At 40.8% G+C, this 24,671-nt stretch overlaps 1 protein-coding gene across 4 annotated transcripts in view; it reads right to left on the bottom strand.

Moving 5' to 3' along the window:
- Positions 1 to 432: 432 nt before the first annotated feature.
- fndc1 (fibronectin type III domain containing 1) overlaps positions 433 to 24,671 on the bottom strand; it is a 40,540-nt gene continuing 16,301 nt past the window's right edge. For 3 of the 4 annotated variants that reach the window (XM_083934363.1, XM_083934365.1, XM_083934366.1), the window contains 15 exons: positions 24,539 to 24,646; positions 23,722 to 23,910; positions 21,131 to 23,629; positions 20,847 to 20,962; positions 20,510 to 20,621; positions 20,017 to 20,367; positions 18,685 to 18,744; positions 17,538 to 17,702; positions 13,583 to 13,819; positions 10,029 to 10,137; positions 5,142 to 5,221; positions 4,812 to 4,841; positions 3,141 to 3,302; positions 2,920 to 3,042; positions 433 to 1,192 (listed from right to left, as the gene is read on the bottom strand). In XM_083934363.1, coding sequence (XP_083790489.1) covers positions 1,077 to 1,192; positions 2,920 to 3,042; positions 3,141 to 3,302; positions 4,812 to 4,841; positions 5,142 to 5,221; positions 10,029 to 10,137; positions 13,583 to 13,819; positions 17,538 to 17,702; positions 18,685 to 18,744; positions 20,017 to 20,367; positions 20,510 to 20,621; positions 20,847 to 20,962; positions 21,131 to 23,629; positions 23,722 to 23,910; positions 24,539 to 24,646 — 4,457 coding nt within the window. In that variant the 3' untranslated portion in view covers positions 433 to 1,076. The remainder of the gene's footprint in view (positions 1,193 to 2,919; positions 3,043 to 3,140; positions 3,303 to 4,811; positions 4,842 to 5,141; positions 5,222 to 10,028; positions 10,138 to 13,582; positions 13,820 to 17,537; positions 17,703 to 18,684; positions 18,745 to 20,016; positions 20,368 to 20,509; positions 20,622 to 20,846; positions 20,963 to 21,130; positions 23,630 to 23,721; positions 23,911 to 24,538; positions 24,647 to 24,671) is intronic. The other variant, XM_083934364.1, reaches the window with a different exon arrangement.

Genomic DNA, 24,671 nt, shown 5'->3' with positions numbered 1-24,671 from the left:
AAAATTGTCATTGGTCGATTGGTCGCAGGAAAAAATAACAACATTAGGAGCCTTTTTTTTAGAATTAGAATCTGAAATAATTTGCTGGTATCATTAACAGGTGCCAGACTTATAGCGCGGCTGTGCGCACAAAATAATGGTTATTAGTTATGTTGAATATTATGTTGGGGGGGACGGGGCTGTATATATACGTCGATTAGTTGACAAATCGCTCTAAATGATGACCAAGAAAATCGGGGGCAGCCCTAGTTTCTACACTGTTGCAATACTACTTTAATACTTAAGTCAAGTTAAGTTTTAGGTTGATTAAAGAGATCTGGATCTTTTGTGGAAGTGTTCACTAGAAAAGAATGTTGTAGCAGGAGAATATCATATGATTCATGTTTTTGGATTGCTGTGGTTTCTATAACACCTTTATTCAATCTCTCACCATTCCTGAGCAAATATTTGGTCTTTTATTCTTTGTATACATACAAAACTTACACAGTAACTTTTAATGAATTCTGGTGAATACCAAAAGGGTGTAAAAAAAACAAAACAAACAACAACGAACAGTATGATGGTTTAAGAACACAAATAAAAACAAACAATAAGTAGCTGTCAGAAGCTGTTACATTATGAAATACAAATCTCACGATTGAAAATGAACAGACCTATACACACTTTAAGTGCCCATTCTTACAGTTTGCTTTGCAGCTTGTGCTTTGGTCCAATGTCACTGGTTTGACCGTGTGTGTGCATTATTGATGAGATAAATAACACTGGGTGAGGACCTGTCTCTGGGATAGTACAAGGGCACTTTAAGGCAAGAGTTACACTAAGCAAGAGCACACATGCTTCTTTTTCCCCCTCATATACAGACTGCTTTATATAAAAAAGTGCATTGTAATGATAAACATTAAGTTGTTTAAAAATTACTATATTCTCTTTCTGTGAAGCTGTAATAAATTTGTAGTGGTGTCATTTCATTATGGCAGGCAATAGTCTGTTTTTAAGAGCAAGACCAGTGAAGGGAAAAGCCTTCCGCAGGGTGCAGAAGGGTTGCCCTAAGTAACATTGTCTCCTGACCTCCTGTGTTACCACTTCCCGGGTATGGGCACCCCGCATTCATACCAGCCCACGAAGGGATGGGGTGTGCGTCGGCCAACAACTCCGAATGAAACAGGCTCCTGTCTGTAGGCGCGATAAAATCCTGCAAAAGAAAGAAAGGATAATGCTGTTTAAAGCCTTCTACAGAAATGTATCAGGAAACTTGAGTGTGGATATAAACAGCTTTTAGCCCTTGTTGGCAATGATGATTAAGTTTAATGGTCTGTGCCATAGATCTTCATCGTTGACCAAAAATGATTAAAAACCCATCAGTGAGCCACACTGTTGCACTGGTTGAGATGTTCCTCATAAGGAGCATGAACTCTGTAGTTTAGTTTGAATCAACCCTACATACACCACCCTGCTGCTGTAAATACTCACTAGTCTACCAGATTTGACCCATTCAATAGGCTTGGCCCCAATGCCAGAAACAGGGTAGGAAAGTATTGACAGACAAGGTGATGCCTCATTAGCTTTAATCTTTTCATTGGCTTTATTGACCATGAGAAAAATATAGAATTGGCCACAGTCTTAACTTTTAAATATGAGCCAAAACATACAACCCCTACAACATTAGGTGCGTTTCCATAAGGCTTGAATACCCAGAAATGAGGTGGGTCTATCTCGCCGAAACGCCCCTCATTTGCATGTGAGTCGCTTGAGTGGCCCTTTGAGCAGCTGTTTTTTTGTGGGAGAGCAGGGCCATTTTTCTCCTCTGAGGGAAGCCCAGTTGCTGATTGCCTGTAGCGCTCAGCGGTATGTGACGTGTGGCAGTACTTGACACCCCAACAACTCGGTGAAGTAGAGTAGACACTTTGATCCAGTGGTGTAGTAGAATGCAGTGCAGAAAATGATCTGTGCGGGCGCATCTTTGCATGGGCTTGTAAAAATGCGTGCTGCTGCGGCCAGGTTGGATTCTGACCTGCAGTCCTTTGCTGCATGCTTCCTCTCTCTCACTCTCCATTTACACACAAACGCATACACACACACTGTACTGCCAGCGCGGTGCAAGCCTGTCTGTCAACAAACACTTTTACAGCGCCTCAAATTTTTAAGATGGAGTGTTTTCTTTCACGTCACATGTACATAAGTTGACGTGAATCAAACGGGCCACCTTAAATCAAACTACAACTATTCTGTATTTCTCACTTTGAGAAAGAGCGGCGCGGCGCTGTATCACTGATCAGCTGATCAACAGCGATGAAAACCCATTCAGATCTATCCGTCACCTCTCTCTGGCCTTTTTTTTTGTAATGGAAACACGGCGAGTGAATGGACATTTGAGAGGGCGTTCCCTGAAATGGCCACATTTTAATGGAAACATGTCATTTTAATGGAAACACACCTACTACAAGTCAGTTTCCAAAAAGCAATGCATTTACAAGGTCTGTTACTAGGAAATCACAAGCAGAGTGCAAAGAGTGAGCAACTATTGACAGTTAGGTCAATGTAACTTAGAAATATAAAGGTAACTACCAGTAAATGATTCTCACTTTGGTATAACCTACCCTAGCAAGTTTCAAGTATTCTCACAATGGACTGATATGACCTGAAACCAATAATTGCTCAGAAGTTTTGGCATCAATCTAAAAAAGTTAAGGCAACCTATAATTAGGAAAATCAAATCAAAAAGCATGTGGGATGTGGGCTAAAACATACAAAACCCTGATAGTCCCTTTAATAGAATTCAATTTAAATCTACTCTATGCCTGTAATACTGATAAGATCGATGCAGCTGGCCCATTTAGGAGCCAGAGAGCCAGACTGCATGGAAAAAAATATAAAAGGTTAGGTCTAAATATTGAGACTGTAATTGTGCAACTTATTTACCTTGTGCTGAGGGCAGATTATTTGAGAGGTAGGCCGGACCTGTCCTCCCGTCCCTGTAGGAGTCCACAAACTGGCAATGGTCCTCTCCCTGGCCAAACGTATCTCCTATACTGTAAAAGGGCTCTGTGGAGCGAAAAGATCATAATAAGGACTTTCTTTTGACGATAGTGCTGTGAAAAGTACTGATTATAAGTGGTAAATAGAGGTAAGTCATATGTTACCTCTAAGACCATCTCCCATGAAAATCTTGTATCGCAGAGAGTTACACAAAACCACGCCCACAAACTTCCTGTACCACGTGCGCTTGACGTACTGGCTGCCCTTACAGCTGCTGTGGGCTGAGTTATACTTGAAGGTGAAGGGGATCCAGATCGGTTCTCCACCTGAGGAGCAGAGGAGATGCATGAGGTTATGGTGTTAAAACACACAATAAAAACACAATCCAAGGCTATCAATTAGTATATCAAATATTATCAAAAACAGTTGTTACATTTAAAGTTACATTTGAAATGGTCAGCTCAGAAAGCAGCCAAATCCAGTTTATATCTTACATATTATGATGATTCATAGAACTAATGCTTTATAAAGCACTGGATGGTAACCATGGAGACCCCTCAGATGGTCTGGGACAGGTTTCTGTCTCCTGAGTCAACACTGAACTCCCCTAAACATGCTAGTCCACTCCAACTGTCAGTTTTAAATTGAGGCCAATATCTTTTATTTTTTATTTTATTTTAGGTCTTTAATTTAGGCATGTATCTTGTGCTAGCCTGTAATATTTGTTATCCTATTCCTTTAGTTTAGCTTCTCTTCTATCTTATTTTACTGTATTATATCTTATATCTTGTCTTACTGTAATGTATTTTCATATCTCCTATAAAGCACTTTTAATTGCCTTCTTAATTTAACATCTAGAGCTGTAGACCAACTGCGCTCCTGTGAACAACCTATGAAACAGGTTCATTGTTTACACACTTTAGCAGCTGATAACATGCTATGAGACCTGCAACAGACGCTGAATTGAGAGCAGCCATTGAACATGACATTACGCAAATACCAAGGGAATTGTTTTGTGATGTGTGTGATTTTATTGCTTCGCTTTGTCAGCAGTGTCTGGATCAGAACGGACGTCAGTTTGAGAACAGGCGGTGACAGAACAATAAGTTATGTTTTAAATGATATTACATTTTGAAAATTAAATGAATTTTAATAAACACCTACTTTATTTAAAGTGTGTATCCATTTTTTGGGACACCCTGTATATTCTTAATAGTACTTATTGGCACACATACACTGTGCAGTGTTTTTGCCATAAGCGAATATCGGCCAATGTATCGCACTGGCTGATATACAGTAGAGTGATGTTTGCCTATACATAGTAGCAATCACTAGCCTGGCTAATCTCAAGAAGACTTGATCTGGGAACCACCCATTCATTTTCTCGTATTTGAGGTGTGATTTACGATTGCCCTGAGCCGTTTATTGCACACTATGAATGTCTATCAAATGCATCTGTACGTAGCTCATAGCCAGTCGTATCAACTTTACCAGATGATGTATCCGTAGATATAAACAATACAACTACAATTTTCAGTGTGTCACAAAGGCATAGTCATCCTCTTGCGGTCTCTCCCCATCCTGTGATTGGTTCCCTTGCTGAGGCGAAAATCGGCTCCATGGAAACCAGGCTGCTGAGCAGGGTGAAATGAAATCGCACGCAAGGGAGCATGGGCATACTCAGGCTAAGCAGTCACAGGAGTGCTACTGATACAGAATGGCAGAGGAGTGAAAATCCTAACAGCATGATGGCTCCCTCTTTAAAATCTGTAGCTTCGGTAGAACATGTCTTGTTGGCCTTATATCAGATACGTGCAGTTGGTGTATGGACTTACCAGGTGGTCTTTCGATGAGAAGAGGATCGTCTGAAAGAAAGAATGCAATCATTTCACAAGGGAGGAAAAGCAAACAGGCTGCACCGCAGGTTTAATGCATTCACCTGATTTTGAGAATGAAAGACCCATAATGCACATAATGATGAGTACATCTGGTGGTCTGCTTTTACTGCAAAGATGGTTTTATATTTCGATATCATGCAATGAACGTCACCATGACATTTTCGTAGCGTGCTGCAGTACAGCAGAAAATCTAAAGCCAGTTTGACAGAGGGTTGAACAATGAGGCATCTCAAAGTGTATCTTTGCAGGCGTTGACAGGATACACACCTGATTCTGTGACATAGGTGAGTGTATTGCTGACTGGTCCCAAACCAAACACATTCTTGGCCTGCACTTTGAAGTAGTACCTGAATGAAAACAAAGCACAACACAAGTGTGTAATGAGAGATTTAGTGGTTAAAGTGTAATTCTGCCCCTGTTATTGTGACTGGGTGAAGGTGATGAAAATGCTAATGACCATTGCAGATGACTGGGCATGCTTCAGTCAAGACAGATTTAAGAGTAGTCTGTTTTCTATTCATATGAATCCAAAGTGAGCACAACACAATGAAATGGCTATTTGGCTGTTACTGAAAGGAGAAGGAGGGAAGTAGAATAGAGGGAATGGCGGGGAGGAGAAAAAGAGACACCTAGAGATAAACAGATAGAGAATAAGAATAAAATGGATGGATGTGGAAAAATAGAATTAAAGCACAGGGATATACAGTGGGTACAGAAAGTACTCAGACCCCATTACATTTTTCACTCTGTTATTTTGCAGCCATTTGCTAAAATCATTTAAGTTATTTTTTTCTCATTAATGTACACACAGCACTCCATTTTGACAGAAAACCACAGAATTTCAGGCAGTTCCTTCAGCCTCATGATTCTAATTCGCTCTGCCGTGCGCTGTAAGGTCTTATATAGACAGGTGTGTGCCTTTCCTAATCAAGTCCATTCATTTAATTAAACACAGCTGGACTCCAATAATGGTGTAAAACCGCCTCAAGGATGATCAGAAGATCACCCCAGAATTTGACTGAACTTGAACAGTTCTGCAGGAAGAATGGGGAAATATTTCCCAATCTAGTGCACAAAGCTGGTAGAGACAAATCCAAACAGTCTGATGGCTTTAATTAAAGCAACAGATTCCTCTTTAAAGTATTACATCTGGGGACGCATCACTTTTCCAACCGTGCTATTCCAGTTTTTTTAGGTTTTATTAATTTTCAGAAATTTTGAAAAAAAAAATCACTTAAATGTTGTAAGGCAAAGTGTGTAAATGGAATGGAAAAACTATTTTTTTTATGTATTATCATTTCAGGCTGTAAAACAAAAAAAAGTATAAGACTATTTCAAAAGTGTCTCATGACTTTCTATAGGCACTTCAAACCCTTTGCTGTGACACTTGTATATTTAACGATTTCTTCTGATCATCCTTGAGGCGGTTCTACACCTTTATTGGAGTCCAGCTGTGTTTAATTAAATGGATTGGCCTTGATTAGGAGAGGCACACACCTGTCTATATAAGACCTTACAGCGCACAGCAGAGCGAATTAGAATCATGAGGTTGAAGGAACTGCCTGAAATTCTGTGTTTTTCTGTCAAAATGGGGTGCTGTGTGTACATTGAGGGGGGAGATCCACTTAAATGATTCTAGCAAATGGCTGCAAATGAACAGAGTGAGAAATGTAAGGGGTCTGAATACTTTCCGTACACACTATATGTATATGCTGAAAGAGAATTGATGACGGGGATGAGGTTGAAAGACGGGAAGATTCCTCAAAAGAGATATTTGTAACAGAGAGCTCTAACATGGCAGGGAGCTCACTTTAATCCTATCTGATTAAAAACAACACCACCAGTGACAACTATGACAGTTTGTGAGAACTTTTTTCCAGTGTAGCTGTCTGATGTTTGTGCAAGTGTGTTCATTAATGCAGAATTATGTGCGTATGTGCTCTCTTTGACTGTGCGAGGTCACATACAGTAAGTTCACGGTCTGTCAATTCCCAGCCAAAAACTTTCACCACTTCCAGCCACGAGGCCTGGATCCAATCACCACAGCCACACGACAACAGTGACCAAAAACATATCACCAGCAGAGAGAGAGAAGACGACAAGGCAGCTGCAGAGAGATGATGTAATAACAGAAGAAATTGGAGAAGGTAGTAAAAAAAAGAAAGTGTGAGTCAGAATATAAAAACAGAATAGACCCAAAATGCTACATTGAACCAAGCTAGCCATTTGAAACTTTCAATACAGAGAGCTCTCATTCAGAGCATCACTATTCTTGAACTCTATGTGGCAAGTGCCAATACACCGTGGGCCAAATTAAGCCTGGCCACATAACGTGCTCAGTATATACGATAGTTTGTACAGAAAGCTATTCTAAAGAAATTTAATGAAAATTCATAAATGTTTGAAAAGAAGTGGAAAAACAATAATGGAGGTTTCAAATTCACAAGTTACACATATATATATATAAACTGATATTCATTTCTATTAACCTCCTACTTAATGTCAGTCTGCCCATCTCATTCACCTCCCAGTACTTTTCCACTGGCCCCTCCTTCTACTCACCTGCCTGCCCCTCATGAGCTCTACTCTCCTCACTTGTTGCACTCAGCTGCCTCTGATCACCAATTAACTCAGTATATAGGCTCTCCTCACCACTCTCTGCCGGATTGTCTCTTGTGCAAGACTCTCAAGTTATTTCTGGGCTGCCTTTCCCTGGCCATCCTGTGCTGTCATCTTCCTGGTAATCTCCTTCTGTATCCTGACCTTTGTCTAGTTCCTCCTGGTTTCCATCTACTTCGGCTCCTCGACTCGCTACCTGGCCCCCTTTGTTGAATAAAGTTCATTACCAACTGAACCTACCTGATTGTGTGCTGCTATTGGGTCCTCAACTATATCCGTTACATTTAATCAAAGATTCAGACCTTGCCTTCTGATGCAACAGATGCAAACACTCTTTCATACCCTCTGCCATCTCACTGCTAACCCATACATAAATGCCCCTATATCAAGTGTGATGATGCCATATGCGTCACACATAAGGTGATCTATTATAACATAGATCCTCTGGATATTTAGATATAGGTTGAGAACATATGTGAAGTACCCGTAGTAAAATTTAAAAGTATATGTCTTGTTTCTACATTGATATATCATTAATCAACAGGCTTTAGGAAGGTGTGTATGTATGTGTGTGTGTGTATATGTGTGTATATACAGTATATACATACATACATACATACTCAAACACAACTGAACAACAGGTAAGATCTGAGGGACCAGGGATTGAACCAAAAACCTTCAACATTATTGAGTGACTTCTTAACCTTCGGAGTCACTGCTCAGCGTGGGCAGCATATAGAAAGTGCAACCGCCATAGCTAATGTTGTAGGGGGGATACAAATGATGTTCAACCTGCAACGAATCGCATCCCCTTTCTCAAATACAGAGACATTGCTCTACTATCAAGTGTTTTATCTAGTTTAGGTTATACTGTGTATATATCATGCCTACTATTCTCAACAGATGTTGTTAATGTCCTAGCTAAAATCACCATGGAACACAATTTAGTTAAAATGTATTTTTTGTGCTTCCACAAATTACCCTACCCCATAATGCAAAAGCTTGGGTGGAATTTGGTATTCCATATACTGCCCTAGTCAATGTCGATTGCAGGGGTGAGGGATTGAACCATCAACCTTCCAGACTAATAGTTAACTTCTCTTTCTACTCATTTCTGTCCTAAACTCAAGTGTTTTGTTTTGTGGTGACAAATGTCTTCTTTCCCGGCAAAAGTCACGGAGGGATACACATTGTGTCAGACTGCATGTTCAAACCTGAGAATCTAAGGAAATTTTGTACACATGAGTATACATATGTGATTGTTTAGGACTACAATAGCTCCATAGTTCTGGCAACCACAAGGAGCCTGCAGCATGGGAAATACCAACACCGTCACATAAACCATCCCAGGATCAACCGTAACTACGGGAGATGCACTATCATGAATACAAGCTGGTTGCCAGGGAGGGAAGCCCTCTTTCCAGACTCATGGAAAACTTTACTCAGTGCATGCAGATCTGCTCGTGTTCAGCAGCAGGTGCTTGGTTTCCGAGGGCTCAAGATGAGACACCTATCATAACACCGCAAGCAGATTCGTGCCTCCACCAGGCAGGAGGGTACCTCACGTCCTGATGAACTCACACATATGAAAAACCAGTTTCATATGCGACATACAGCTTGCAAGTTTTTATTACATTGGTGTAAGACATTTTTTATGATGGAACTTGTATCATACATTAATGAAATCATAAATAGACATTTGCTAAGAGCTGTTTCCATGCATTTATTTAGAAAACCTATGTCTCGTAAGACAGGGCTTTGGAAACACGCTCTAATAACTGAACATGCACGCAGATCACACTCGTGACAGGGGGGACATGACCCCCCCAGATTCACAGTGACCCCCCACTTAACCAACATAAGGTGACAAACATCGCTGGTAAAACAGAGGATTAATGTTCCGTTAGTTAGACTAATTTACATTGCAGCGAGCATTGAGAGCCCGATGTTTGTGTGCTACGACTAATGGTACGTTCAAGTTGTGCACAAATGTTGAAATTTCCGAGCTCCAAGTCAGAATTTGAATTAAAACCCCCTGTGCCCGTGAAGTCGGATCTCCAACTCTGAAAGTTGGATTAATCTCACCAGCCAGACATTGAATTTATGCCATCTGCATCTCACGTAAACAGTAGTTACATGTTTTGTTGTACGTTTGTGAGGCCGGGAAGTTTTGGGAGCACTGGACTTTGGGGTTATGTTGTTGTGTTATGTCACAATCGGCAACATATTCCCACTTACACAGGAGTCCGAACAGACACAAACACATGCATACATGACACACGAATGTCCAGACAAAATGCATGTTCTGTGTATTATGAGATGGCGACAAGGTGATATAAATACTCAACCACAGCAAAGTTCTTGCAGGCCAGAGTAAGGGATCTTTCAACCAAGCAGGTCATGTGTGAGAGATGATACTGTGAGTCACTAAACCTGAAGGCGTTGTGCATGTGCTCACACCAGCCTCTGAATAAGTATGTTTGTATTGTATGCATACACAGTAATATAAACACACACCAGGTAGTCATGGGTTACCTAGAGTTGGGTTTGAGATTCTCCACAGGCAGGTGTGTCCCACTGGTGGGTCTGGAGGACCATCTGTTGTTGAGAACATCGTCATATGAAGCACTGTGGACCATGTAGCCTGTATGGAGCAATACAGAATAAAAGGACAAAGCTCATTAGTTGTTAGGAAACAATCTAATTGGATTCACTATCAGACATTGTCTATGCTTATAGCTAGCTTTTAAAGTCCCATATTCTGCTCTTTTTCAGGTTCATACCTGTATTTTGGGTTTCTACTAGAACATGTTTACATGCTTTAATGTTTCTCATACTGTCTGTCTGAATGTACCAAGCCCCCACCACAGCAACTTCCTGGTTGATCCAATAAGGAAGTGCCAAATATTGCAGTTCATCTAGTGGCCATTAGAGGCAGGTTGCATAATAGAGCAATTTCTGACTGATGTTTTCACAGCATAATTAAACCTGTTTAAGGCCTGGTTCAAAGAAACATTCTAGTCTGTATGTTTAGGCCATATTTCCATGACAACACTGAGGGTGGTGATTTTTTTGTGTGTTTTTATTTTGTTGGAAGTAAAAGTTTATGAATAGTTAGGGGAGTGGCCTCTTGAGTGACAGCTAGCCCCTGGCCCTCACTTCTCCTCGGAGGTATACATCAGCCAGATGGACATATCTCCCGCCCCCCAACGTCACATACATGCCCTTTTTTGGTAAGAGGAAATGAGGTGGAGTCACAGTTTGACAAGATGGCGGCTCCCGTAGGCGAGGACGATTGGATCAAGTTGAGAGAACGGGCCTCGACAGAGAGGCTACGTCCATTTTTAAATTATTATTTATATTTATACAGTCTATGGAATATACCTGTATTCACTCTCTTTCTGAAACACTTGCCCGTCGCTTTAAGCCCCCCTACTGTAAAAGCCCAGTCTGCTCTGATGGATCAGTCTTTCTGGGTCTTCCGCATCTGCTTTTGTGGTACCTCTGCACCGTCACTATAGCCGGGCAATGTCACTTTCTACCTACAGTTGCAACGTGTACTGTTGTAATGTTAACTGTAACATCACAGTACAGAAGTCCTAATGACTGGTTTAAAGACACAGTTTCTGAATACAGGCTGTGTGCTCTCTGTAGATTGAGCGTTTTGATACTTTCAGATTATTTATGTAGCAGCTTGACCTGCTTTCTATAAGGTAAATATAAAGCCCCCACCAGCCAGTTAGCTTAGCTTAGCTTAGTAAAACAACTGAAAACAGGAAAACCGTCCAGTGGACTCACATGACCTATGATTATTAAAGAATCAACATTAATTTTATTCTTTCAGTTTGTTGTGAGAGTAGGTGGTCCCCCTATATACTCAACTGAAGAAAAACTGCAGCCCTGGTATTTCTATAACTCATGCTGACTGTCCTCCAACCTGCCCGTCTGTTTTCTTCTTCTTCTTCTTCTTCTTAAGTCACGCAGTCTAATCCTTAGAATCCGGAAAGCAACCTCAGGTCACGCGGCTCTCCATCACTCACTTTAAAAATGTGGAGACCAGCTCTGCTGCACATCAAGCTACCAACTGTTTCTATTGGACTTTTGGGTCTGAGTTTCTATTTAATCTGGAGCCCTACCAACACAGCTGGCTGCTGACAGGAGAGAAGGGAAATACTAGAAACTTTATTTTCCTTCTTTTGGTTTTTCAATACTACTCCATTCTACATTGTTACACTGAGGTTTGATAGAGTAGTATGTAGACTCTTGCCTACTCTAGCTTTTGCTCCTTTACGTATAAACAAAATTAAATGTTGATCTATGATAATGATGTATTAAATGTCCCACGGAGTTGGTTCTTTGAGCCGAATGCAACACTTAAATGCACACATAATAGTTAAAGAATAAAGTGTACTGTATGTTTTGCCCAACACCTTCAAGCAAAATCAATCAATCCATCAGAGTAAATAATAATAAACTATTTATATAGCTCTTTTCTTCACAATGTCACAAAAAATAAAACCAGATAAAGCAGAAAGAAGAGAATAAGAAAGCACAGATGACAGAAAAACTATAACATTGATAGGAACAAATTGGAATAAAAACAGTATAAATAAGAACATATCAAACATTTCCAAAAGCCTTCACAAAGGAAAACGTTTTAAATGGAACCAGAAGTTGTGTTCAGGTAAAAACTCCTGACAATGTCCCTCATCTCTTGACTCCACTTGCTAACAGCTGTTTCCATCCACTTGTTTTGAAAGCCATGACCCATAACTCGTAAGACATGGTTGTGCAAACACGTCCTAATAACTAAAAGAGCACATTGTAATTGTATCTGCATGTGTGAACTGTACCTCAAGGGTGTAGGTTTGTATGTACCTTTGTGCCTTTTACCCATCAATTTATGGTGGAGATGTCACGATACTTCCTACTTCAACCGTGCATAGTTGCTTCATCTTCTTTCCATTAAATGGCCGACTGCAGACGTTGTTTTTGAGATTGCATACTGCCACCACCTACTCAGAGATGTGTCCCGAGTACAGCTAAAACTGACATCTATGATGTACCTGCGTATGTGTTTGTAATAAATAATGTCTGCTGTATTGACAGTGTATGTCTTTGCGATGCTACAACGCTACAGTTTATGAGGAAGTCCACATAAAATAGTTTTTCCCAACATATATTAGATATCGCATATACCATAAAGTCAGCATCACAACACTTGAAATAAAGTTTCTAGATTGCCGCATGGTATGTGAGATAAAACAAAGTCACAGTGAAAGTATTTTGAAATTGAAAAAAATGGTAATTAGGTGAAACATAGAGACAAATTAAGTGCAAAAATGCAATACAGTAATACAGAAAGTGTTGAGATCGTGTGTGAGTAGAGAGGAAACACCAACGAGAGCAGATGGAAAGAAAGAGGAGAAAAAACACAGTCGACGGTAGCCTACAGACGAACTGTCTGTTTTACACATCAGCGGACGGACTCGCCCACAGCATGACCAGGAGCTTGTGTTTTCCTGCCAAAGAAAACGTACTGCCTCTATAGCTGGCCAGACTGCTACCTCTGATAATCCAACACATCTCATACAGTATGTTGTTATCTTCACTCTCTTATCAGACCCTTTTTTCCCCATGTGTCACTTTCTAGGGCAGAGGTTTTGATTTTGGTTTTCCCTGAGAAACTCTGCAATAGCTAAAGATCCTTATTCTTATTATTCCTTTTATTTAATGCCACCTGAGTGGAGAATTAACTTCACCTATACTGTTTATCTCAATGTGCCCTATTCCTAATCTTCACATAACAGCAGGAGACGGACACGTGCACTACTTTGGATTTTATTTTGCTTGAAATTGGATGAAAATTTGTGCTGCATCTGGATGAAAACTTAAACTTAAACTTATATTGGAATAACAATACCACACCGCCCAGAGAACATTAATAAAGGGGTACAGGGGTACATAAATGAAAAAATATTCAAAATAAATAGGTTACACAGGTCAAAACAAACTTAAAAAATATATTTATGGATTTCTTAGTAAGGTGTTCATTTTAATTCAACTTTGAGGAAAAAAATATTTCTTACCTGACACCATGTCATCCTTCAGTGGGCGGCCCCAGTCCAGGATTATAAATGAGTGGCAGCCCTCCATGGCGACCACGGTGAAGTTATTAGGCTTGTGTTTGGGAGGCTGTTTCTGATTGGCTGACATGCTGTCCTTCTCTATCAGGTTTTCTAGGACGTCGACCTGAAGAAACTCCAGAGCCTCCGTTAAGGAACAAGGGGAAGCCGGGTCCTTCCTGATGTAGTTCACATACGGAGCTTATGGCAGGAAAAAGTCATGGAAAGAAGAAGTTGTATAAATTAGTATGTTTAACTATATAAGAGGCAATTTATAATAATACAAATGTTAATCTTGCATTATTTATTAAAAAGAATTCATCTTAATGTCACAAATGTCCATATGTAAGACAGAATTTTAAAAGATTTCCCTTTTCCAGGTCATAGCATTTTCATTTTGTCAGTCATATTGAAATAATTTGCTCTAATTTTTAAAAGGGGGTATCAGAAGTTTGCCATGTAAATGCATCCCTGTCTTTCATTTGATTCCTCTCCTCCCTTTTTTGTCTCTTTTTGTTTGTTTTCAGTAACTCTGGAAATACCAGCAGGACCTACAGCTGCGAATAATTCAGATATCCCACAATTCCTAGTGTGATGGGATTTGGAGTTGCTCCCACCTCCCCAGATGATTAGCCGTCTGTACCAGCCAAGAGTCTAACACGTGTCAGCATCAACACACAGCCTGTGAGTCTGTACGGCTTTAGACTGCCACAAGCTCCTACTGTATGTGTATGCATACGGTGCATCTACTACGCATTCATACACTGAAATACATGTTCTGATTTATGTGTCCATCTATACATGGGCTGCTTGTAAGGCTGCATTTCTGTACAGCACCCACATGTCCAGGATCAGTGCAGGCTCATGCACACAGAAGATCCAGATGTTTTGCTCTGTGTCCTTTTGTCTTTTTCCTTCTGCTTGTTGAAAAACCAATATCCAAAAACACTGACGACAACAGGCACATGTGAGCCAGACGTGGATCAGTGGACACCTCGCATAATGTCATTTTTAATATCAGTATCAACGCATAAATTAGCATTATAATTGTCAAAACATCCTTGTTCTCATTTTCTAGTCTGATGTGGCATACGCCATCCATCTGGATCTCACTGTAAAGCAGATTCACACAGATGCTAAGAAGTATTACTTAATACCCTTTGTCCCACGTTTTGCCTCGAGCTAGATTCATTCAAACCATGCCTGGACAGATGAAGAGACTGAGGGGAAGTCTCTGTCGGAGCGTTCATGCAAAGCACGTCAGTAGACTGGCAGGCTGCTGAAGTGAACCTAGAATATATTAAAGTAGTAAATAGGAAAGAGGATGTCTCCACTTTGAGCCAACACAGTCTTCTCTCTGTGCTGAGGTCAGCATCCTTAACTTTTATGATTTCCACTGCTCTTCTGCTCTTGCCTGTTTTGATTTTAGGGAGAGTAATAGATTTCAGATGGCTCTGTGTGAAATGATCACAAGAGAGTCGTTGTTTACAAAGAGAGATGGTGTCCGGAGCAAGCCTGCATTTTGTGTTGGAATAATCAAATTAACTAGTTTCCAACAGGGAAAATTCATGTGAACTCCCAATGAAGGGGGAACAACAAATCGGAAAGTCTGCGAACATTTTGTTACACGATTTTCCGAGTTAAAAAGTCAGAAAATATGGCAGACGAAAGTGAATGTTAAGTTGATGCTACTTTTTTATTTTTTATTTTTGTTCACATATTGCAACAGTTTTTGATAACATGTAATTTGTAATATGGTACTAGTTTGTTCACGTACAGTGACCTAGATTAGTTAGAAAAGATATTTATTAGCATGAACCCTGATAACAAGTCAGGTGAAGCAACATTTTAACAACAATTCTGAGACAATATCACTAATATAAAGCTTCAAACTTGGAATAAATACTGGAAACAGATATTATCAACATGTTGCTTAGATGCTCTGACTCTAATGTGTCCCGTTTTATGGTTCAGAATGAAGAATAAAACACAACCCATCTTAGCAGTGTCCATGTTGTAAGGGCTAAAAGTCACAATATTAAAACGCTGCACATTTCTTTGAATGTGCGTTGACAGAACAGGTTCTTTAACTTAATGAAACAGTGAAAGTAAGGTTTGCAAAGACAGTCTCAAAAGATTAGGTAAACAGTTGTATTTCTTTGTTTTGGGGTAACTGACCATGGTAAAAGTGTAATCCATAATGACTTAGTTAAGATGTAAAACTTAAAAAGCCATACAGTGATTACTAGTTGGTATTTTTTCTGTATTGTAAATGCTTGTTCTATTATTACATACTATGTAGTTACAGTATCTTGACAATTTTAATTTTAACCGCTGAAACGTAAAAAGTACGGTCATTAAACACAGCACTATTGAAAGGACCTCTGACATGATGTAGTTTTTAGTGGTGGGAGTCAAGTAGATGCTGTTTTTATTTCTGTCTAGAGAATATTAAGGACTGTTTGTGCAACCAGATGAGGTGATATGGTATGAGAGGCCAAAGTAAGCACACAGGGACAGTAAAAAGAAAGCAGGAGGCCAACTTTTACTGCAATCAAGTCTGGAGACAGCGAACAATGTGTCCTCAGTGAACTTTATTATTATGCTCCAATTACAGATGGATGTTACCGATTTGAATCAAATATTAGAGATACACTAATTTCGATCTTCCACATATTTTACAAATTAGCGGTTGAGTGCTTTACTGTCACTGCAATTACATTTAATTAAAAAAAATAAAATTTAAATGATGGGGCTTTTTTTGCCTTTCATGATAGATACAGAAGAAGACTGGGAAGGGGGAGAGAAAGAGGGGATAACTTTTAAACCCCAGTCACTGCTTTACGGAGCCTGCTTTTAAACGGACCCCCCAAAATACCAGGTGAGCTACTAGGGGTCCCTGCACTTATATTTTGGTATGGATGAGAAAAAATAACTTAAACTACAATAAAGTTTTACTTTTACTTTTTTTTTGTTGACTGATGGTGACTGTAAAGTCTGAGGGGGTCAGATATTTATGAGGTATTGCTGAGAAAGTCAAGACAAAGATCCAACTTTTTTTTCTCCCCCGCTTAACAAAACATTTTTTTACAACACAGCAGGACATTCATCACACGCACACACACACACACACATACGCTCACAAACAGGGACACACAAGGAAACTCAGACACCCAGCATGCATGGTCAATCATGCTCTTTGGCTTTCTCAGCAAGAAACATAGGATATTTATTGTGCTGTCAAGTAAAGATAGTACATGTCTGTCTCTGGCAGTTATGGTCAACTAAACTCACAGGAACCAATAAAAATAATATATTATGTATATAGGCCTATATTCTCCTGCCTCCTGGGAGAGGATGGTTTTGCAACATGAGGTTAAAGTATAACTTTTTTTATATTTGCAGGATTTAAGTTCATTTTAAAATGTGATCCATCATCCTTAATGAGAATGTGCTGGTGCCAAAAGAGTATATTGAGTATGACAAGGAAACATAACATTTGTTTTGATAGGTCTAAATTCTTGGTAATTCTCTTAGGTACGGATAAACTTTGGGCATGTATATAAAAGAACTATTTTTTGAGCACATGAAAACAGGATTTTTTTTTAAAAACAAGGGAAAAAATAATATATTTATTAAAAACAATAGTCCCGTGTCCAAGAAAAACTCACTTTTAAGCAAGTTTGATCTTAAGAATTGTGCTCAGACAAGTCCAGACAACACTTTTACCAAATTCAAAATTTCAGTTGTGGGTTAAATCTAAAATCGGAGTTTAAAGCTGCGCCTCAAACTCAAAGCTTGACTCTCATAAGTATTGGAAGAAGGCTAGTTTTTCACACATTAGAGGAAAGTTTGACTTACTGTAAATCTGTCTGAGGTGGCTACGGTTCCTTTTAAGAAGAAATGGGTCTTTGCGTACCTGTGAATCGCTTCTTCCCACTGAGGTCGAACTCAGATGACGGGCCATGGTTGGACGGTCTGGTGTCTGGCTCCAGAGTTGGGATCTCTATAGTGGTTGTGGTTGTAGTTGTAGTTTTGGTGGTGGTAGTTGTGGGTGGCAGGGTGGTCTGGACAAGAAACTCATCTGGGAACAACACATCCGCGAGTAAGCATTTGATTTAAACAGATATATATCATTTCCATCCTCCCTCAATAACAAGCTGCTGTGTTACATTAATCCTCTATAACTGGCTCCATGATCTATGGAATAAGAGTGTCACATTTATTTAATTAATTGTGGGCAGATGTGTGAGCTCACTTTGAAATGACCCCCTTCTCCCCAGAGCCAAAGCTGTATTCTTATGTAATGTTTTGCTACCCATATTTTCCATGTGAGGGGAGCTTGAAGACAACAACTATTTCACAAGTCTCTAAGGCTGACAAATGTGAAAGGATTCAGTGGGTGAAATCCAATTAGTTCCTTCTGCTTTCATCACTATTTCCCTCTACCCCTGTGCAGCATCAGTGGGCCGTGGCATTACATCATGGTCCACACACATGCAACCAGCTTTTAGCCATGGCAGGGAAATGCTAAGAAAATATTGTAACGCTTAATGTGTCTTTTCTAGCAAAAAAAAACAAACAAGAGAAAGAAAATATCAAATGCTGCTCACATGCAAGAGATTGCTTGAGAGATCCAAACACCTGTAGTGAAATTAGTACACAGGCTCGCATCAACCAAACTTTCCATTCAGCTGGTGTTTGGCTCAAGCCGGGGTTCATCTATTATATTACAAAGCAACGTTCAGAAAAGCAATCATAAGCCAGTGCATTCTCTTCATCTTACTAATGCAGTTCACGTGTCCAGTTTTTGGGATAAAAGTGATTAAAAACAGCACATAATAGAAAAATAACCTAAAACCACAGCCATGAACCAAGACCAAGCCAAACAAACTTACAGGAAGACAAACTTAGCGAAGACCACAGGCAAGGCAAAGAGGAAGAGCTAGCAAACAGATCCACCGAAAGATAAACAGGCAACAACCAACAAAGAGCATGTAGTGTGGTTTAGTCATTCCTAGACCCATGAAGGGAAAGGCCGCTCCAAAGCCAAACTCAGCCAATACCTTTCTTAAGAGCTAAAGCATCAGGCACCATGTGGTCCATTTCCATTCCTGAGGATTCCTCTGTCAGAGAAGTAGAACAAGCTGCAGCATCAATCTCACATGACCATGTACACAGTGATGAATGAGTAAAAAGTGTAATATCCCTTCTGGCCCCACTTCCTCTATCTTACATGGAAACCTCTTTCCAGCTGTCTCAATTTGCCGTGTGTGAGGGTTGTACATGTTCCTGCCACGATATGGGTACTGTAAGGTGCAGAGCTTTTATTTATTTTGTTGCACTGGGAGAGTTTAATATTAGACTGTATATCATCATAACAAGACAATTTTGCCATTATAATGAGTCGCATTTGCGGTATAATGAGCTTTTTATTGTGGGATTTAAGAACAATGCCCCTGAAATAACATTGAAGATATAAATCAGCATCCCTATGGTTCTTTCTCTAAAAAAAGAAGATATTGTTCTGTAGGATCCACAAATTACTTATTGATTGAAAATATTTTATTATGTGTTAGCTCCAAACCAAATACTTCATAAGTTCCTTCAAATATTCACAATCAGTTCCTCAGTATAGGTGCCACATCACTACTTCTCTGTTTATAATTCAAAACCCTGATTAATATGGAATATGGCTGATCATTTGTACATTTACAATGCATTTGAAGTGCACAATACAACACAAATAAATAACGATGACAGTTCTGTGTTCACATAGATTTGTTTGGCAAATCTACAACTCTGATCTTACAGACTTGGTTTATTATTTTTAAATGTCCTCCCCCATGTATGCTGTAATAACTCTAATAGCCAGGCTTCATGTGTGTAAGCACGTATGTTTTCATCATCATCTTTGTGCGATAACACAAAGGGCAGTGTGACAGCTTTTAGTGTGTTTAAACGAGCAGTACTCTGACCACCAGCCAGGCCCCAGATGTGGAGACTTGCATGTGGTTCATGTGGTCTCACATAGACACACACATCTACACACACACACGCTGACCAGACACACAGTTAAGACAGAGTATAGGACTCTGTGGGTACAGAAAGGAAACACTCATGGCCTTGGCCTAGATGGGTATGACAAACAATACAACTGAGAGATTTAGTAAAGTCATACTTATTTATGTTCACTATTCTGGCTTTAAAATGCTTCACTGAACTTGGCTTCAGTTAAGTGGAAAAGCTCTTTACTAGGCTATATTGAAAGTTGGGGCACTGCAGTATTTGGTTTCATTCCTATAGCATTAACCTCTATTGAGATCAATCTTTAAAAAATACTGTCTGCAGTGCGTTATGATGAATTACAAGTACCTTTGTCTTTCTCAATGTCTCACCTTCTGGATAACAGTCCAATATTCCTTCTGGATCTAGCACAGGATACCCATATTCATCTGTTTTGGAGAAGGTTCCAGGTGGACAGGTTGGGAAGGGTGGTGCTGAGGTAGACTCCTCTATGATCCATTCAGTGGTGGTGGGTTCAGGTGTGGTGGTAGGAGCCGTGGTGGTGGTAGGAGCGATGGTGGTGGTAGTGGTGGTGGTTCTGTGGTGAGGAAGGTCCAAACCAAGTAAAGGTTTCCCTCCAACCATAAGCATCTTCTCTTTGGGGTTGACCACAGGCCGACTGTCTCGGCCGTGGCCAAACAGAGCCATACCTTCCTGGTTTACCAGCGGACTGCCCATGTGGTCTGGTGGAGCAAGGGAGAGAGAAAACAGGATAAGACTGTCTTGAACAATCAGCTGAGGAGACTTTTTAAAGCACTGTTTTATGTCCAAGCTGAATTCTGTTTAATTTTTAAATGCCATGTAAGATTGACTGAAGCATATCACCAAAAATTGTACGTCCATCCTCTCCAAGCACCACTCTCTTAGGTTTGCCGTTGGAGTCCTGGAGAACTTGTCCATCCTGGTTCATAAGAACCCCCTGCTCCAAGTCTACCACCTAAAGAGACAACAAGATTTGCTAAATCTATACAGCAATCTAAAGAAAAAAAATAAGAATGCCCCATTGTGACAGTACGATTTTCGCTGTATCTACTGCTAGCAGCCAAATAGCTTAGCTTAGCACAAAGACTGAAACAGTGGGGAACAGTTAGCTTGCCTCCATCCAAAGGTAACAACAAAAGATCAAAACTATGGTTACAATCAGGTCACTAGTCCTACTTACCCATTTGGTTCCATCGGGTCCAGTGATAAACCTTTGACCAGCGGCCTTGCTGGTTCCTTGAGAGGAAGATGACTCTTTATCACTTGTTGCTGTCAGGTTGGGTCGTCCATTTTTACCTAACGATTATATGATTAATTAAATAATCTACTGATTGCAGTATCACACATTTACACATTATCTTGGTTTAAACTCTTTGTTCAAGCAAATCATTGCCTCTTTCAGTAATACAGTAGCAGGCGTTGGCAGCAACTTTAAATCACATGCACGTCACCAATGGACTTTACCATTTCCATTGGCAGGCTTGGGTTGTCCTCCATTGGTTGGTTTCCCTCTAAGGATGGGATGGCGAGACCTCCCCCCCTGGCCCCTAAAACTGTCTCTAGATGAAGAAGAAGATGCTGAGGATGAAGATGTAGATTGGGAGTTGCTTCCAATTACTCCCCCTGTCCTTGTCACAGTAGTGCCACTGCCGGTGTCACGTTCTGAGGTCAGAACTGGCTGGGGCAAATTTGAAGAAGAGGAGTCAGATGATGAGAAGGTGGTAACAGACGTTGAAGAACCCAGCCGTGAGTTCTCTGCTGGCTGTGGTCTGTTGGGGAGCCGAGATCCACCAAACTGCCTGTTAGCAAGCAAAGGAGAGCGTACCCTCCCGCTGACCCCCACACCAGGACGACGATAAGATGGAGTGCCTCCAGACGGTGAACCAGGTCTTGTCCTGGAGGAAGTTTCCCTTGTATTCACACTATCATTGTCCTCTACATTTCTGCGAGGCTCAGCTGAACTTAAAGTAGGATTTTTTTGTGCCGCTGTGGGGTCTGCAACTTTATCATTTTTTTCACTGATTTCTCTACTCCTTTCTTCGAGATAATCCTCATTATGATCATTATTATTGTCATTAGAGGTTCTCCTATGGACAGGCTCACTTGAGTCTCTGTGTCCACCTGAGGAATGATGGGAATCTGAGTTTGAAGATGTGACGGAAGAGGAAGACGAAGACGAAGACGAAGACGAAGAAGAGGATGAGGTAGTTGGGTTTCTAGTATCACTCGATGCTTCATTTGAATTGGTCAACAAAGGCTTAACTGAATCCAACCCCATCCCATTCTTTAGTGAGTCATGAGTCCTCAGATCTTCAGTAGTCTCCTGTATCAGGGACACTCCTGCAGCACCTGTGGCCCCTGAAACCCTAGTGGGTGTCCCCCTTAAGACAGGTCTGCCAGCCCCCATGGTGGATGACGTCCTGGTCAATGGGGTCCTACCATCCTGCCTGGGAGATGAAGGTCTCGTCCCTGAACCAAATCTGCCCGGGTAACGGCTAGCTAGCCATGGGAACCTTTCAGCAAACGAGGGGTTAATTCTGGTACGAGAAACCACTGGTTTTTCATTACTGCTCTCCTCCCTTCCCTCTTCTTCCCTTCTCTTCTCGTCTGTGGGCTGTGGTTCGGAGATTGAAGTAGGCTCTTCAACTTGGATGACTTCTGCATCTGTGTTTTTGTAATTACTATCATTATTTCCCTCCCTGTGTGTAGTGTCTTGCTCAGGTGATGTATATGAACCATCAGAACTAGACCCTGATCTGGACTGCGATTTGTCAAAATTATATGCATCTGATGTTGGCTGGCTGTCAGTTCCACCTGCTGAAGTTGACCTGGATGTTGCTGAATTGAAATTTTGTGATGTTTCATGGTTTAGAGTCCTGTCTGGTAAAGAGGACTGTGGTGTTGCTGAACTATCTGTGTTTGAAGTTGCTTGGTTCAGCGTTCTGCTTGGTAAATTTGACTGTGAGGTGACGGCAGGTTTCAGCATCCGAGTTGAATTCCCTCTTAACAAAACTCCAGGATGTCTTCGACTGTAACCATATCTAGAGCCCAACCCAGAGCCATTTGTGCGTCCTGCTTGAGCCAAACCTCTACGAGCAGATGTAGCTTCTGTCTGCTGTGAATTAGTCTCTTTTACAACTGTAGAGGAGGGTTTTGTATGCGTTATGCTGGGCTTATCGTAGGTATCTTTGCCCTCTGGATATGTGGAAGCCACATAGTCCTTTCTACTGGCTGCTGACTCTTGAATATGTGAGGAGGAGGATAATGAGGTTTTAGAAGGTGATGATGAGGAGGATGAAGATGAAGTAGAAGATGAGGAGGAATCAGAATCAGAAGAAGAGGAGGAAGTGGAGGAGGTGTCAGAAGATGAAGAGGATGAAGATGAAGAGGATGAAGATGAAGAGGAGGAAGCAGCCTTGGATCCTGGTTTTTGATGCACCCTGACCTTAATGGGCCTTCTGGGTGACGGATTGGGACGAGGTTTAGTTGGGGAGGGCGTCAAAACTTTGAGGCCGGGGGTCTCAGTAGTCAGAGGCTCTTCATCATATCCCACTTCATCTTCAACATCAACAGGGGAAACATCGTTGTATGGTTCTTTTGTTTCTGGTACAACCTCTGTGGTTGTCATCTCTTCAACTGGAGATGGCGTTGGGGGTATTTTCTCCTCTTCTTCCTCCTCTTCTTCTCTATCTTGAGCTCTGCCTCTGGACGACCCTCTGTTCACTGTGTTCCTGACTGAGCCCCTTACAGAGGAGAAGATACTGTGATAGGAGCGGGACTGGGAAAGTGGGCGTACACGCCTGTTGAAAGGTGCAGAAGGGCGTGGCTGAGGGGTTGTGGCTGGTTCTTCTGTCACCTCTGTTGACTGGAGGTCCGATTCATCTTGGTCCGTATCCTGTTTGGATGGAGTGTGGCTAGTTGTGCTGCTGTCCTTGGTTTTTGAGAATGACGCAGCTCTGCTGGCTGGCAGTAGACAAAAATGATGTGAATTTAGAATGACTCAAATTTTAATGCATACATGCACACAAATACTCTATACAGTCAAATTTGCTTACATCCTGGCATGACAACACTGAGGACCTTGCTCTGTGGTCCCTGACCCCTCCGGTTGGTGGCTCTAATCTTGAAGATGTACCGGTCTCCTGGTGTGAGGCCATCTAAGGTTGCTGTGGTGCTGCTGCCACGGTACGTCACACTTTTCATTCCAAATGGCTTCATAGCTGGAGCATAAGACAGGATGTATTCTGTGTGGAGAAAGAGCATGTTGTGGAGAGACAGTGAGAGACAGACCTATTTTGGTATTTTGTATTTTTCGTTATTGTATGTACTAGAGATGCACCGATCCGATACCTGGGTTGGATATCGGCTTTAATATTGACTAATTAGCTGGATCGGATATCGGATGAATGAGGCCGATCCAGTCATTTCTTTTTTATTAATATCATACACAGCAAGTTAAGTCATTGTTTTTTGGGTTTCAGGCAGCTGCTATATTTTATATTCCATTTGAAAATATCTGTTTGCAGTACACTGGAAGTGTTATGTACACTTTGTTATTTGTTAGTAAATAATATTGAGTACATTTACGGTATATCTGTGTTAATTTATTACCTTTTTTAACAAGGCTGAATGTTTATATCAAGCCTGATGCCTTTACTCACATGACAAGGTATACGCTTCATTCAACAGTAGCATCGTATCGGATTGGATCAGAAAAAAATGGATGGGTGCATCTCTACTATGTACCAATACAATTACATGACTGACATTGTCAGTCGACCACTGGAGAGCACTTATATAGCGGGAAGTATCATGGTAGAAAAATAAATATGACACCAAAAATATATCTACATTTATTCCTCCTGGCCTGACCTCTTATCCTCCCATTGGGTTCTTCAGGTGGATCCCATGTTGCTATTACAGCCGTTCCTTTCCCTCGTAGTGGCTTGACCTCAAAGTTCTCCGGTGGCCCAGATGGTGCTAGTAAGTGAAGAAAATACAAGTG

Source organism: Echiichthys vipera (genome assembly GCF_963691815.1).
Source record: "Echiichthys vipera genome assembly, chromosome: 19".
Classification (NCBI taxonomy): Eukaryota; Metazoa; Chordata; class Actinopteri; order Perciformes; family Trachinidae; genus Echiichthys; species Echiichthys vipera.
The sequence above is the reverse complement of the archived record's forward strand: the minus strand, read 5'-3'. Positions and strand labels throughout refer to the sequence as shown.